General features: G+C 55.2%; 2 protein-coding genes across 7 annotated transcripts in view; one reads left to right on the top strand and one right to left on the bottom strand.

Moving 5' to 3' along the window:
* Window positions 1-325: 325 nt before the first annotated feature.
* LOC120245310 lies at window positions 326-3,634 on the bottom strand. Of its 4 annotated transcripts, none has more exons than XR_005531759.1 (4): window positions 2,305-3,560; window positions 1,926-2,073; window positions 913-1,000; window positions 326-547 (listed from the first exon to the last, which is right to left on the bottom strand). XR_005531759.1 is itself a non-coding variant. In XM_039252320.1 (4 exons), the coding sequence occupies exons 1-2, from the start codon at window positions 2,953-2,955 to the stop codon at window positions 1,950-1,952; spliced, it is 903 nt and encodes a 300-aa protein (XP_039108251.1). In that variant the 5' UTR covers window positions 2,956-3,632; the 3' UTR covers window positions 326-547; window positions 913-1,000; window positions 1,926-1,949. The 4 variants fall into 4 exon arrangements, 2 of the variants coding, with proteins under 2 accessions (XP_039108251.1, XP_039108243.1); XR_005531758.1 differs by having other exon boundaries at window positions 2,330-3,560; XM_039252320.1 differs by having other exon boundaries at window positions 2,177-3,632.
* The window catches only part of SLC43A2 (solute carrier family 43 member 2), a 37,637-nt gene continuing 25,694 nt past the window's right edge, over window positions 3,573-15,515 (top strand). For 2 of the 3 annotated variants that reach the window (XM_039252299.1, XM_039252283.1), the window contains exons 1-4: window positions 3,573-3,758; window positions 11,906-12,113; window positions 13,381-13,436; window positions 14,571-14,647. In XM_039252299.1, coding sequence (XP_039108230.1) covers window positions 3,599-3,758; window positions 11,906-12,113; window positions 13,381-13,436; window positions 14,571-14,647 — 501 coding nt within the window. In that variant the 5' untranslated portion in view covers window positions 3,573-3,598. The remainder of the gene's footprint in view (window positions 3,759-11,905; window positions 12,114-13,380; window positions 13,437-14,570; window positions 14,648-15,515) is intronic. The other variant, XM_039252291.1, reaches the window with a different exon arrangement.

Below are 15,515 nucleotides of genomic sequence, written 5' to 3'. Positions count from 1 at the left end.
ATAAAAAGACTGAAAACAGAGGTGCCTGGGTGGCTCAGTCAGTGGAGCATCTGACTTTGGCTCCAGTCATGATCAGGGAGGATAATGTCTCTCTCTCTCTGCCCTTCCCCCTCTTGTGTGCTCTTGCGAGCGCTCTCTCTCTCTCTCTCTCTCAAAAATAAACATAAAAAAAGAAAAAAAAAAAGACCAAACAAACAAACCCAGAATTTCATTCAAATAGCCATGGATTCAAATCTCAGTTCTGATATACTAGTTTTGTGACTTTGGAATGGGGACACTGGCCATCTCCCAGAGTTACAGAGGGGATTAAATGACACAAACTATGTAAAGCACCTAGTAAAATTTTAGTTCTCAATGAAGGGTAATTATTATTGTCAGTACCATCATTCTCCCAGCTTTGAAGGACAAAGCTTCCATCCTTTGTCCCTAGAAGCAGGTACCTTCTACCCCTTTTCATTTGCTCATGTGTTTACTCAACAAACTCAATATTGTGCATCTTCTTTGTTCTTGCTTCTGTGTTGAGGGGGTATACGAAGTTGAGTAAGACCTAGGGGAAAGGGAGAGACAAACAGATGAACCGATAGTTACAAAACAGTGCAATCAGTAGACTGAGACAGTGGAGAATATTTTCGGGAGTGGCTAGGGAAGGCTTCCTGGAGGAGGTGCTATCCAAGAAGGGTGTGTATGTTTGAGGGCCAGAGGTGAGAGAACAGCAACTGCAGGAACCACAAGCAATTCCCTGTGATTGAAGCATCAACCGGCCTCTAGGGGGTGGAAGCCTCTAGAGGGTGGAAGACTAGTGGGGAGGAGTCTGTGGGTCCGGCTGGAAAACTTAAACTTTATCCTGCAAGACAGATGGCAGAGTTTCTGAAGGATTTTAGCAGAAGTCAGATTTACTAAAGTTAGATTTACATTTCCCACAGCTCACTGGGATGGGGTTGGGTGAAGAAATGGATTTGAGGGGCTGAGCCTGGAGGCTGGATGAACACCAGCTGCATTCCTACGGACACAGATGAGCAATATAGATACACATTTAGGAGACATGGGTGTATTGGTGAGGTGGGGATGGGATGAAGGAGAGGGAGAATAACAGCAGGTACCCAATAAATATTTGTTCAAATGATGGTTTTACGGTAGTGGAACCATTATCTGAGAAAGGAGAGGGACAGTCTTGGGGGTAGAAAGTGAATTATTTTTGACCTGTGTTTGAAACAGTTCAGAGGTGTGTATGAACAGCTGCCTGAAGACCTTCCTTAGGCAGGTGGCAGTAGGAGATAAGGAAGGACTGAAGTCTATCAAGTGACAGTGACAGGTGAGGGTGAATGGGCGAGATTCTGCGGGGGTGGGTAGCCGAAGAGGTGACCAGCCAGGATGCCCTAAACCCACAGCGCCAGGCGTGGAGTGAGCGAGGTTGCCAGCGCTGGGTTCCTGGCGGCAGGGGGCGCACTCGGATTCGAGGACCCGAAACGGAAGGCTGTGGAAGCTCCCAGAGTGTGCAGAGGGAGACCAAGCTGAATCTGAGGGAGCCCGGGGCCTCGGAGATAGGGCTGGCGACTCCGATCCGGGAGACGCATCTGGGCTGCTGAACGTTCACTCCCCAGTGCCCGGCCTCCATCCCTCTGCCCTAGCAGTCGTGGAGGCAGGTCCAGCTCGCTGATGAGACTAGAAGCCCAGAGTCCTCCCCACTGCACGCGCTCTCCCCGAGGCGCTGCCCGCCGCGTCACCACAGAGGGCCCTTGACGGAGACGCCTGGGAATGGGGCGTAAGGGGTAAGGGGGGTGGAGGTGGCGCAGGACAACGGGGATGAGATGGTCAACTCTGGGTAGAGGTCCCCAAGGGGACCAAGGACAGCGGGAACGGGTGGGCGAGGGGGCAGTGGATGGGAGAAAACCGTCCTAGGGTACAGACGAGCTCCAAACTCCCACCTAGGGATCCCCCAAGAGCATCGTCTAGGGATCGGGCAGATGGCACCCCAGAGACGGATCGGTGTCAGGAGCGCAGGGAAGAGGCACCCCACGCCTGGACAGGGGTCCGGGGATCCGGGATGTGCAGACAGCGCCTGGATGGAGGACACTGGGGGCAGACGAGTGAAATCAGAACACAAAGCCCGAGGCAGCTGGGGATGGCAGCGTTGCGTGGGACAGGCAATGGAGGTGGCAGGAGCAGAACAACCCACACGGAGCCAGAGCATCGGGACGTGGTGCCCAGGACAGAGGGGAAGCTGGGGACTGTGTAGCCGGCTGGAGAAGAACCGAGTGCAAGGAGCCCAGCTGCGTGTGCGAGAGAGGCAGGCATGCAGTCTACCGGAGCATCGACGGGGGGACAGAACCCAGGGTCAGAGCTTCGGAGTAAGGCTCTGGAGAGACGCTGGGGGTAATGCCCCGGGGGATTCCCAGCCGGGCTGTTACTCCAGTTTAAGGCAGCAGACCAGAGGCAACCCACCACTGCCCCTGGCCCCCCCCAGCTCTCTTGTTTGTCTCCCAAGTCCGGCCGGAACCGGCTTCTGCTCGCCGCCGGGCGGGCGGGTAGCTGCTGATTGGTCACTGGCTGTTTCCAGCCCCCACTCAGCCAATCAGGGTGCGACAGTGTTTTCGTCTTGGGGTCGGAATTAAAGCGCTGGAATAAAAGGAGGCAGAAAAGTCGCCGGCCGGGCCCGATACACGCCAGTAGCAGCCGGGTGAGCTGGGTCCTGGGGATCTGGGCATTGGGCGAAGGTGCTAGGCGTACAGAAGGCGCACGAATAGGGGCATAGGGAGATGATGTATGACGATGAGAGGAAACAGATTTGGTGAAGTTCCGCCAGGGATGAGATGACGAATAGAGGCGGCAGCCTGGAGATGGAGGGACGGGGGTCCGCTTCCATGGGAACAGACTAAATGGCGCGGAAGCAGCCCGGGATGGGGGTCGCGCCAGGTTGCTCGCGCCGCCGGTTTGAACCGGCTTCGCCTCTCCCATGCGGGATTCGCGTGGCCGCAGCCCTTAGCGACCTAGACAGCGGCCAATGGCGCGGCAGTTCCTAGCCGTCCAGCCTATGAGCGGGCCGGGGGCGGGCCGTTCTAGAGTCCCTGCGCTGATCTTGTGGTTGAAGGAACCAGCTCTGGGGAAGGGTCTCGAGTGCGGGCGGGAGAGCGCCTGTCAGGGTCCCAGGGAGTGGCAGTCCTCAGGTATGACCCTGCCCAGGTATTCGGACCTGAAGGTGCGTCCCCTGACGGTCCCCAAGCTGTGTCAGTCCTGCGGAGAGCCAGGATTAATTCCACGTCCCTGAGCATTCGTTAGTCCCTCCTGTTTTCATGCCTCAGGTTTCCTCGGAGTGAGCCAAGGGAGAGGTCTCCCTGCCTGGCCGGGGCCGCTGCTCCGTAGCTGAGGGCAGAAGGACGAGCCGGCCGCGGACAGGCTGGCCTGGGGTCCAGGCAGGGCTGGGGCTTCCTTCGCTGCGCGTACCCACGGCCCGGGCCGCGGAGGGGTGACAAGCTCCGCGCGCTGCGGCAGCGGCCCGGGTTGGCCGCACAGGCTGGGCAGAGACGGGCGCTGACGCCAGGTCTGTGTGCATTCAGGTGGCTGCAGAGCCGGAGCCGGAGCCTGGCCGCTACGCCGCGCCATGGCGCCCACCCTCGCCACTGCCCATCGGCGCCGCTGGTGGATGGCCTGCACGGCCGTGTTGGAAAACCTCCTCTTCTCGGCAGTCCTCCTGGGCTGGGGCTCGCTGCTCATCATGCTCAAGTCGGAAGGCTTCTACTCGTACCTGTGTACTGAGCCAGGTGAGACGGGCGTCTCGGGCTCTGGGTGGATCCCGGAGTGGGGGTTTGGGAGAGGGCGAGATGGCAGTGAAGACCCAGCCCGCCATAGCGCCTCCCATTTAGCAAAAGCCCCGTTTGATGCTCAGCCAGCTCTGCTGGGTACGCATCATTGTCTCTGTTTTATGGATGAAGAAACTGAGGCTCAGACCGATCTTCTGACTCATCCAAGGCCACACAGTTGAGGACTGTGGTAGTTCCAGCATCTCCAAGTCCAAGATGTTCTTTCCACCAGCTAGGAGCCTTGCTGGATTCCTCTCCTGCTGGTGTCTGGCCTGTCACTTGACTTGCACTAAATATGTTCTCTGACTGTGAGAAAGAGGAACTCCTGACTCAATGATTGGGGTACAGCAGAAGAGAGAGGAAGTGGTTTGGCCTCCACCGCTCTGAAGGTTCATCTAGAATCTAGATGTTTTTTAGGCCACTATGGAATCTCTTCAGGGCATGTCAGCTACAATTTCTTGTCTGCTTTTGCTGCCTTATGATTTTCCAGAGAACATTTCTTCCCATAGGCCACGAGGACATCTCCATGGCCTTCTATCTGCCTATCATGGTAGGGGGAGGCAAGGGGAGTATTTAAGGAAATAACACTAGTTCTGTCCTTGCCCTTTGCTGCACTGGGGTTGCTGAATGCAGGCGGAGGATGCTTGGCTACAAGAAGTGTAAGCCCCACTCCGGTCCTCACACGCCCCCTCACCTGGTTTAAGGATCCTAATTGCTATAGGTCAGTAGATTAAGCCAAGCAGTAGGATCCAAGTCCCCACCTCTACCCTCGAACCCCTTTCCTAGGTAACCCTGATAGGAAATGTTTCCCTCTGCCCTCTTGCTGTCCCCAACAGCGGCCACCTAATAGTTGAACTCCGCAATATCTCTTCCCAGTGCCTCTGTCAGCCAACCCCTGTGCGAGTCCCCTTAGAGGGAGATAGCTTAAGTTTGACCCAGGTTAGAGGCCTAAATCTGGGGGAAGAGAAAGCTTTGGACCCCCTTTCCGGCTGCCTGGAACCCCTTGTGGGATCCTCCTCCTTTCCCTTTGCTGATGGTCCCAGGACATTCCCAGGTGTTTCAGTCTCTAGGCAAGCTTTGCTGGACAAGGCAAGGGCGGGAGAAGCCGAGGGGATGCAGAGGCCCCCAGGGGAGAGGACACAGAGTATGTCATTTATAACCTTTAGCCTTTAGCTACTCAGAAATATTTCTTAATAGCCTAAAGGTTCTTGGCAGACCTTTTCCCACATCAGCAAGAAATCTTGGGAGACGGGAGAGTCACTCAGACCTTGTTCCTTGAACAAGCTTTCTGCTTTGCCCAAGAGATGTTAGCAGATTAAGGACTCTCGGGAAGAAGCAGGTTGGAGTTTGGCTCCTCCCCTGCCCTCCAGCTTTAGATCCTGACCCTGCTTGCCTCTTTGATGGATCGTTTCGGGCTACACCGAGGGTCTTAGAAACAGAAACTGACATCATCCCCAGATGAAGCTTTTAGCATCTCATCCAGACTGAGGGACTGTTGTGGTCGATTTTTTTTTTTTTTTTTTTGGACCTCCTGTGGAAGGTCAGATTCTAGAGTTTTATCCCCCAGATTGTCCCACCGCTTTAATTTATTTTATGGCATCGGCAGCATTGAGGCCGGTCACTTCATTCCTGCCTCGACCTTGGCTTCTTCCTTCGTTGAAATGGGAGGAGTCCCGGAGATTGTGCCGACACAGTGCTGAGTTGGTGTTTAAGCCCTAGAGGCTTGACCCCGTCCCTCCTATAAAGCAAAGTGAAGGTGAAGGGTCAGGTTGTAGGTTGAACATCAACTTCTTATCCCGTGCCTTTGCTCCTGCCTTTGATTTTGTGTTTTCTGACTCCCTGGCAAACCTGCTGACCTAGCATCCTTGATGGACAGGCCTGCCAATTCCACTTAGCTTATCTCTGGCCTCGCTGCTCCTCACTTCTTGCAGTCCAATTAGCCTATTGCCTCTGGGAGCCAGGAGTCTCCTTCGTGCCCCACCTAACTGGGAGTGCCTGGAGGATTTAGGGTCAAGGTTTCTGCTTGGGCCTAATATTTTCAAACTTGGTGGATGGCTGAACTGCAGAGAAGCCTTCGGGCCATGAATTGAATGCGGCTGTGACAAGCAGGCTGGTCTACAGCTGATTGAGATGCAGATTTGTCAGCTTTTGGTTGCTTTCTGGACCTTTGCTTTGGTTTGTTCTCTAAAGCAAATTTGCCTGAACCTGTTGAAAGGTTCTTGGGACTCCGGCCAGAATCTGGCCACAGACGCGGTGTTGGGTTCCAGCATAGTGAGGTGCGAGAAGGAAAGAAAAAGCCCGTTTCTCTGTTGCCTCTCTGCTCTTTTTGCCGTGGCCGCCAGGCAGGACTGATAAGGACTGGGGTGGGTTTTTGGGCTTTGCCTCCTGATGTGGACAGGGCTTCCCAGGCCAGGGGGAATGGGGCGTTCCCAGAACCATGTCGTTTTGGCCTCCGGAGGGGCTGCTGTACGTGCCCACTCTTGACCTCTTTCTTCATTCTGCCGTCTGACGGCCCTCTTGGACAGGGTCAGATCAGGGGGCTGGTGATCTCACCTAACCTCCAGGTTCTGTAAGCGTTGGTTGAGGCGCTGTGCCGGGGGTGTAGGGCAGTCCCAGGGGGTCTGCAGTCTGCCAGCGTCAACACATGGACCGTATCATTACGAGAGGTGTCGGAGCCCCAGTGGAGAGCCGCGTGCCAAGAAGGAGAGCCACTGCGGGCATCTGGTTCAAGTTGGGTGGCAGGGCCTCTCTGATGTTTGGAGGGCAAAGAGGGGCGAGTTGGGAGAAGAACGGGCAAGGAGAGGTGGGAAGGGGCCAAGGGCCTAGGAAGCCACTTGGGGAAGTTGGATTTTATTCTCAAGGCGAGAAGAAGAGACAGAGGCAGAAGAGGGTGACCATCACATTCACCTGTTAGACTCTAGGAGTTGTTGAGGCCTTGCCACATACTGGACGTGGGGTGGGGGCGGGCGTCGTGGCCTCTGCCTGAGGAAGTCTCAGTCCAGCTCCTCCGTGGCAGACCTCCGTGGCAGAGCTCCGTGGCAGAGCTCCGTGGCAGGCCTTAGTTCTGGGCTCTTGACTATCGCGGTCTCCCTACCTGTGGTGGCAGGGGAGCTGAATCCCCATGAGACAGAGTAGGAAGCTGGGCCCCTGAGGGGGAAGGGGGCCGCAGGGGGCAGAGAGGCTGCCGGCAAGGCAGGAAAGCAGAGCCAGGCCTGGTCCCCAGCAGGTGGCCAAGGTTGCAGACAAGAGACATTCCCTGCTGCTTGGAGACCCTCTTTTAACCGGATCCCCCCACTCTCCCCCTCACAGGCTGCTGGCTTTTGATACCTTTTGAAAACCCACCCTTTTACTTGTATTGCTGTGAATGCGACTGTTTCCATCCCCTCCTCCCCAGTTTATTTTGGATTTAAAAAAAAAAAAGTATTCTGTAGCAACGGGTAAGGTCTAAAGGCTGGTGCCCATGGCCTCAGGATGCATCACAGAAAGGAGCTGGCGCCCTCGGCAGCCCTTCCTACCAACCCTGCCTTCCTCCTGCCCATTTCATGACCCAGTTTCCCTCCCCCACATCCGCTGGCCCCACCTGCCTTCGTGGTGTTGCATGAAAGTTCTGTCCAGCTTGGGCTGTCTTTCAGGGAGGATCTTGGAGACGGTCCCATTCACACTAGGTGTCATTAAGAGCCACCTGGTGCTGTCCCCGACACGGTGACAGCCTTGTGCTGTCTCCATTCCCTTGGCATATTCTCTCTGAAATGCCTCTAACTCAGGTAGTACAAGCAGCAGCACAGCCTGAAGGTCAAAACCAGGAACTTTGAGGTCCCGCAGCCCGGTTTCAAGTCCAGCTTCCCCATAAGGGACTGTCTGGGAGACCATGGGCGGGCAGCTTGCTGGTGTCCCGGTGTGGCGTATGGTGGGGGTGAGAGGGTGCTGAGTGACACAGAACGAATGGCACTGAATACAGCAGGCAGCGTGCACAGGCATCTGGGACCACAGCGAGGGGCTAGGCCCTGGCCTCCCCAGGATGGCCCTGTGACTGTCTGTGGCCTGCCTTTTGTTTGCTCTGTGTTTGAGACTGACCTCTCACCTACATCCCCCTGTTGGACCGAGATGCTGCTTCCTGTTGCCGGATAGACTAAGGATTTGGGAGACAGACAGGAGATCCTGGGGCAGGGGCCATCGGCAGGGAGGTCCAGGGGCCTGCATCCTGGGTGGGGGGCTCAGTGCGCAGCCAGCCAGAGAAGGGGGGTGCTCGGAAACTTGGAGGGGCCTCCAACCCGGTGTCTCTTGCTCCCTTAAGCACCATGCAGCCAGCTGTCCTCGTTCCCTTTGTTGCTCTGGGGCGGGGGGAGCCCCCTCTTTGACCCAGGGATGTCAGGGGAGTCTGACAAAAAGGGAGCACCCCCGTTTTGTCCCCTGCTTTTACTGTGCAGATTGTGTGCGAGTCTTCTGGGAGGAGAGCTGAACAGTGCAGGCATTGTTCTCTCTCCCCTGCCCCTAAGCAGCCTCACAGCTATTTTCCCGGCACACTCTGGCCACACCAGTCCCTTGCCTGTCCTCTTGATTCACCTTCCCCCGCTGGGCTGGTCCAGGCCACCCTGGCCACTCACTGCAGACACATCTGTTTAATAAACAGGTGCCAGTGAGGTGCAGAGCAAGCCGGTTTGGGGAGAGGCCCGAGCTCCAGGTTGGGAGCAGAGGGGCACCCCAGGGCTTGACACTTCCTTTGTGCTTTATCTGTTTGTGTCTTTCCTGGCCCACGGTGGCCCAGGTGGGAGCAGAGGGAGAGGAGCAGCTTGGGTGCGGCTGTGTTTGGGCATCTGCCGGATCTGTGATTATTCATGTGGGCTGTTTACTGCCCACAAAACTTCTGGGCTCCCCGGAGATTTGGTCCCCTCTAGGAGTGAGGGGCACTGTTGCTTTGCTTCATGGGCAGACAAAGAGAGGCCACTGGGACCCCCCACCCCAGGCTGGACATCACTGCCCAGAGGCAGGAGGCCAGGCAGAGGCTAGGCAGCCCTGTCGGCAGGGATTTTTTTAAGGAGAGGAAGGTAGTGGCCCAAGGTGTGTAAGGTCCCTGCTCCTGAGTGCAGTGGCTGGAAGATGAAAGACGGGGAACAGATATCCTTCCCCCTAGTGTCGCCTTTCTCCTTGTGAGCTTCCCTGGCTAGCTAACTCTGAGTAATTCAAGATGCTTCCATCTTGAGTGGACAGGACTTGAATGTCCATCTCAACTGGACATGCCCAGTTATGGCAAATCAGGGAGACTGCCTTGGGGACATTGCCTGGGATTATTTATCCTGTCTCTGTGGGTGGGTATACTCATGGATTTAGGGGTCTAGCTCTGGGGAAACTGAGGGGCGGGCACCCTGGGGCCTCTATCCAGTTCCGTCAGTTCCCAGTCCAGCTCTGGCTGTCTGCTCATAGCAGCAGATCCTGCAGCACTCCGAGTCCTGAGTTGTTATGTGCCTTTTATTTATTTTTATTTATTTATTTTAAATATTTATTTTTGAGGGAGAAAGAGAATGAGAGTGGGTGCACACGTGTGATCAGGGGAGGGGCAGAGAGAGATGGGGACAGAGGATCTGAAGCGGGCTCTGCCAGCAGCAAGCCCCACGTGGGTCTCGAACTCACTAACTGAACCATGAGGTCCTGCCCTGAGCCGAAGTCGGACGGTCAACTGACCGAGCCACCCAGGCGCCCCTATTTCGTGTCCTTCAGTGCAGTCAGGGGCTCCAGACCCTGCGTGGGCACAATCAGGGCTCACGAGCCAACGATCTTGATCCTGGGCCCTCAGGTGCCTTTTCCACCCGTCTCCACTGTCACACCCGTGCTGCTCTGCCCCCCTCTGCACACCAGCGTGGGGATGGCCGTTGCTGTGTGGGGACCCTGCCCTCCCGTTTCCTGTTGCTGCTGGCTGAGCTGTCACCAGAAGCCAGTGCCAGCCTGTGAGGCAGCCCCGCCTCTGCGGAGTCCCCCCCCACAGTGGCTGTGTGGCTCAGGCCCGCTGGCCGAAGCAGGGCGTGAGGTGGTTCTGACCTGGACTCCGGTGGGCTCACGTGATCCTGTTGGTCACGCGTTTGGGCTGTCAGCGTGGTGGGGCCTCTTTTGGAAAACTGGAAGTGGCAGAGATTGGGGGAGGGGGAGAGCCTGGCTTGCTATGTTTTGTTTCTGTGGCTTCAGGAGGTTAGCGATGTGCCTTTTATCTCCTTACATCCCCCCATCTTCATGGTTCCGTATGTCCTAGTTCCTTCTACTCCCTGGGTCCTTTTGGCTGTTGTGATCTGACTTCATCGTATTCATTCATTCCGTAAACAGCTACCGTACACTAGGGCCTGGGCGAGGTGCTGGGGACATGGGCCCCCAGTGGAGGACTAGACACAAATTCATGCCACACACACACACACACAGTCATGGAACTCTGCACCCGGTTCTGTTGCCCGGCTTGGCCACCAGCCGCGTGCGCCATCCCAGGACTCCCGTAACAGTGATGATAGTAACTCGTCGCTACTGTTTAGTGAGCACTTTCTATGTCCATGTGAGCCCTGCAGTGTTATCCAGATTTTCTCATTTATCTCCTAGCAGACTCCAGGAGGTAGATACTATTATTATGTTATGCCATTTTACACATAAAGAAACTGAGATGGAGCGAGATTAAGTCACTTTTCCAAGGTTATACAGGTAGGAAGTAGCGGCACCAAAATTGGAACCCAGAGGCCAGGTTGTGGCACCTCTCCCTCAATCAGTGTGCCCCCTGCAGGGCTCGTTGGTTAAGAGGTTGGCATATAGCATGATTCACCTTAAGTGCATCCTTTTCCTGGGCAGGCCTTTGCAGCCCTCAGCTTGACAGCCCTGGTGCCAGAGGGCCGCGGTCGGGAGGCAGGCAGTTATCTGGAGCGAGGTGTTTCCTTAGCTCTCCTCGTGTGACCTCGCATCTAATCAGAGGCCGCTCCTCGTGGGATTAGTCAGCATCTCTCAACTAGCTTTCCCAGAGAGAGGGCTCCCGTGCCGCCTTCCGGCCTGCACTCCGCCCTCCAGCCCTCGGCTGCTGCAGCACTTCTCCCTCTCTCGTTTCCGTTGTCTTGGTGCCCGGTGGACTTTGGAGGGGTGTTAAGGGCTGAGATTGCAGCACAGGTGTCGCCACAGCAGCACTTGACCCCAGCAAGAAAAATAAGAAAGGTGAACCTCCATGAGTGAAAGCAAATAACTTGGGACTGTTTTAAAAAAAAAAAAAACCCTTTCTCGGGGCACCTGGGTGGCCCAGTCGGTTAAGCATCTGACTTCAGCTCAGGTCATGATCTCACGATTTGTGGGTTCGAGCTCCGCATTGGGCTGTGTGCTGACAGCTCAGAGCCAGGAGCCTGTTTCAGATTCTGTGTCTCCCTCTCTCTGTCTCTCCTCTGCTCACTCTCTGTCTCTCAAAAATGAATAAACATTAACAAATTAAAAATAAAAACAAAAAAGCCTTTCCCAGGGATTCTGTGACACAGTGTATGTGGTGGTCGATGCTTTGAAAATACCAGGGGGCGGGGGCAGGTGTACGGATGAGAAGTCTCCTGGACTCAGCAGTAAAGGAGGCCCACTCGCTCTTCCCTTTGGTTGACCAAGGAGAACTGAGGCATTGCAGGGAGACCAGCAGCCCGTGCTTCCCAAGTGGTCTGGGATCGACCACCTACACACTGGCTGCAGTCTGTTTCCAGGGACGGAGCTTCTGAGAAGGTTTCAGCCTGCCTGCAGCCCCACAGCCTAAACTGAGTCCTGAGGCCCATTCTTCTAGAGTGTGGGTTACTCTAGCATGGGAATCCCCAGCTGGGACACATGCGTGCTTCAGGGACACCTGAAACTCCAGAAACTGTGGACAAGACTTCCTGTGCATTTTCTGAGGAGCAGAACTTTCTCCCTTTTCCCCAAAGGGTTTGTGCCCTCCACAAACGACCAGGGCCTCCGCCTTATTGCTCCGGGGCTTGGGCCAGATGGACAGCCACGCCTGCTGGGGGGTAGCTAGAGCCAGCCCTGACATTTCTGGTGGGGCCTGGATGTGCGTCTGCCCCTCTGGCCTTTGGGCATCGCTGCCTGAACCCTGTGATCAAGTTTCCCTCCTTCTGCACACACAGAGAACGTCACCAACGGCACAGTGGGGGGCACGGCGGAGCCGGAGCACGAGGAGGTGAGCTGGATGAATGGCTGGCTCAGCTGCAAGGCCCAGGATGAGATGCTAAACTTGGCCTTCACCGTAGGCTCCTTCCTGCTCAGTGCCATCACCCTACCTCTAGGCATCGTCATGGACAAGTATGGCCCGAGGAAGCTCAGGCTGCTGGGCAGGTCAGTGCAGGGGTCGGGGTTGGGCAACTGCGACTCCTGGGGTCCCCACTGTAGGGAATCCTGGTACCTGCTCTCAGATGCACTGAGCTCCCTAAATGCCCGCCCGGAGTGGGACTCCTATCCGTCCCACCACGAAATCGGTAGGCCCTGTGACCCTTGAGGCGTGCCGGTACTGAGTAAAAAAGGTTCAGGGCCCCAGGCCCACCTGGAAGGGTTTGGAGTTGCTTGTCATTAAGAACACTGGTTTCCACCGTCTTCCTGACCTTCTTACATAACTCCCGTCAGAAAAAAAGATTTTGAACACGTGCCTCCAATGTAAACATGGGATTATCAGTTATATACGCAGATGCCATTCGTAATACTTTATGTGCTTTATGATGCAGGTACCAAAAAATGTCAATTAAAGTGGCTAAGGTTAAAAATGATAAAATAGTTTAAATTTTTAAAAATTGCAAAAAAAAAAAAAATCACCGAATTCCGGTCCTGAAACCAATACTGCACTGTATGTTAGCTAGCTAAAATTGAAATTAAAAAAAAAAAAAAAGATGAAACAGAAGTCCTCTGTTTCCACCACTCCTGGCACCACAGTGGATCATTTTGTGCACTCCCCGATACGGTCTGGAAAGCTCCAGTCTGCCGGACTCAGAGTCAGACCACCGGGAAGCTGGCCCTCTCAGGCCGGCATCCTCCCCAGACCAGCCCCACCGGGAACGATCACGTGCAGGGCAGTGGTTTGCAACCAGTGAGGCCTGTGGCTGTGAAGGGCATGGGTAGGGGATCAGTTTCACTTATTCTTTGGAGCCTAAGAGGCCTCTGTCCCCAGGACGGAGCCAGGCAGCCGGGACTCTGAAGCTGCCATTATCTCCCTCATGCTCAGCATGGTTCTGTCCCTCCCCTGGCGGGGCCGGCACAGGAACCCAGGAGATGGATTGCGCCCTCTCTCACTTCAGAGCCCTGGCCTCTCCGGTCGGAGGATGGGAGGGGACAGCGCAGGGGACAGTGATATTTACCAGATCTGCCTTTGGGCCTTGAATTCCAGTTTAGACACCTACTAGGGAGGAGACTTCTGAGAATGTAGTTCGTTTTTTTCTTTCTTTCTTTTTGTTTTATTTTCTTCATCAGTAAAACGGAGCCAGTTATACTCCTTACAAATGTTAAATTAAATGAGAGAATGTATATACATTTTATGAAAACATCTGACCCATAGTAAATACTTCCAAATAACACGACTAATAATAAGCCATGTACTATCTCTGCTTGGTTTTAGTGCCTGCTTTGCTGTCTCCTGCTTGCTGATTGCATATGGAGCAAGTAACCCAAACTGTGAGTACGCTTTTCCTCTACCCTTTGGTCAGGGATTGGGGAGGGAGTGCCCAGAGGTGCTCACGAGCCCACCTGCTCTAGGAAGCCGTGCCAGGCCTTACTGCTCAAGTTAGAGGGTAGCTGGTTAGGCCTTCACCCAGTTACTTATCTCAAAGTGTGGGCTGGATACGGCAGCAGCGCCCCCCAGACAGATGTCTGAGAGAAGCTCCTGGGGTGTGCCATGCTCCCATCTCATCATAAGCCAGGCCAGTCCCCGATGGCCTCATTGATGCCAACCTGAAACAGATGCTAAGAGCCAAGCCAGCTGAGGGATGTGTCTAGAAGTTGGGAGCTGAGTCCCCTGAGGCAACCTAGGCCAGCGCTGCGAGGTTGGTTTAGAAGCTGGGGCGTCTAAGAGGTGCCTGCGTGGCTCAGTGGGTTAAGCATCCAACTTTGGCTCAAGTCACGATCTCATGGTTTGTGGGTTTGAGCCCCCACATTGGGCTGTGTGCTGACAGCTCAGAGCCTGGAGCCTGCTTCGGATTCTGAGTCTCTCTCTCTCTCTGCCCCTCCCCTGCTCATGCTCTGTCTGTCTCTCTCAAAAATAAAAATGAACATAAAAAAAAAAAAAAAAGGAGCTGGGGCACCTGGCTGGCTCAGTCAGAATAGCGTGCAACTCTTGATCTCAGGTAGTGAGTTCAAGCCCCATGTTGGGCACAGAGCCTACTTTAAAAAAAAAATGGCTTAGAACCCAGCTGGTCCCCAGCCGTGTTTAGGTGGGGCTGTTGCTCCAAGGACTCTCAGAACAAACACCAAAATAGAACCTGAGTTTTATCAAAATCTTAGCTGGGCTCATCTACGATTTTTGAGGACCCCGTAGTCTTGGTTTCTGTGAAGCAGCTTCTGTGGGCCTCTGGCTTGCTGCTACGGTTAATGGAGAACGGAAGATGGGGACAGACCTGGAGCAGGAGTCCAGGCCCCATAAAATAAAAGAGGAGGGTGGCGAGGAAGAGGCTGTCCCAGCTCCCCAGGTGGCCAGCGCGCACCCCCGCCGGCCCACCGGCCGGTCCGCTTGCTCCCCGCAAGGCACTGGGCCGGGCCTCCCTGGAGCTCAGCCGTGGCGCCCAGATGACTGAGCCTCCCGTTTTCTTTCAGCTCTGTCTGTGCTCATCTTCATCGCCCTGTCTCTGAATGGCTTTGGTGGGATGTGCATGACCTTCACCTCCTTAACAGTAAGTGTTGATTTGTTAAAGCTCCCTCGTTCAGTCATCTCGTGGTGAATTTGAGGCAGCTTCTGTTGGCGTCGGTTTCCCTGCTTTCCGTTGGCCCACCTGTGCCTGGACACCCCAAGCAGGGGAGGCTGCTGGTGGTGAAGTGGCCTGGCAGCAAAGCCGGTCATGGCCTCCCGGGCTGGGAGGCTCCGGAGGCGGGTCCGAAGGCGCAGAGCTCGGCCCTCGGAGTGAGCCCGTGCCCTGCCTTCTGACCGTGGTTTAGGTGCTGAGGAAGCCAGCTCACTAGCCACGTACCCAGAGAAGACAGGAGCAGGGAGGAAATAGCTACCTACCGCCCACTTTCTTTTCTCTCCGATTTCGTGGCGGCTCTGGCTAATGGTACAACCTACAAACCAAGCTCCCTTGGAATCTCCTCGCCCCTCACCGTTGTCTTTGTCCAGAATGGAATGGAAAACTCAGGGGAGTACCTGGCTGTCTTCCTTCTTGGTTTTCTAAATGCCAGGGCCCAGCGAGCCAACCTGAGGAGGGAGGTGTTTTTTTGGGATGCTTGAGCACCCCCTTCCCTATAACCGTAGAACAACCCAGAATTTGCCTCTTTTTGAGGTGAGAGAGGTCGCAGGAAGGTCCAGGTTGAAAGAAAGAGAGTCCGAGAAGGCCAAAAATGTCCTCCCCAGGAGGAAGAAGGGAGCTCTCTGCAGCCTTGCCCTTCAGAGCTGGCTGATGGGAAAGAAGTAAGAAAACTACATTTCTGGGGCGCCTGGGTGGCTTAGTCGGTTAAGCGTCCGACTTTCGCTTAGGTCATGATCTCGCGGTTTGTGGGTTCGAGCCTCGCGTCGGGCTCTGTGCTGACTGCCAGCTCAGAGCCTGG

The sequence above is a fragment of the Hyaena hyaena genome, unplaced genomic scaffold (genome assembly GCF_003009895.1).
Source record: "Hyaena hyaena isolate Hyena2069 unplaced genomic scaffold, ASM300989v1 scaffold_10, whole genome shotgun sequence".
Lineage (NCBI taxonomy): Eukaryota > Metazoa > Chordata > Mammalia > Carnivora > Hyaenidae > Hyaena > Hyaena hyaena.
This window is presented reverse-complemented; position numbering and strand designations above follow the sequence as displayed.

Bases quoted from the DNA above. Each gene is read 5' to 3' on its own strand.
- LOC120245310 (XM_039252312.1), bottom strand. From the start codon at position 2,955: ATGGGAGAGGCGAAGCCGGTTCAAACCGGCGGCGCGAGCAACCTGGCG.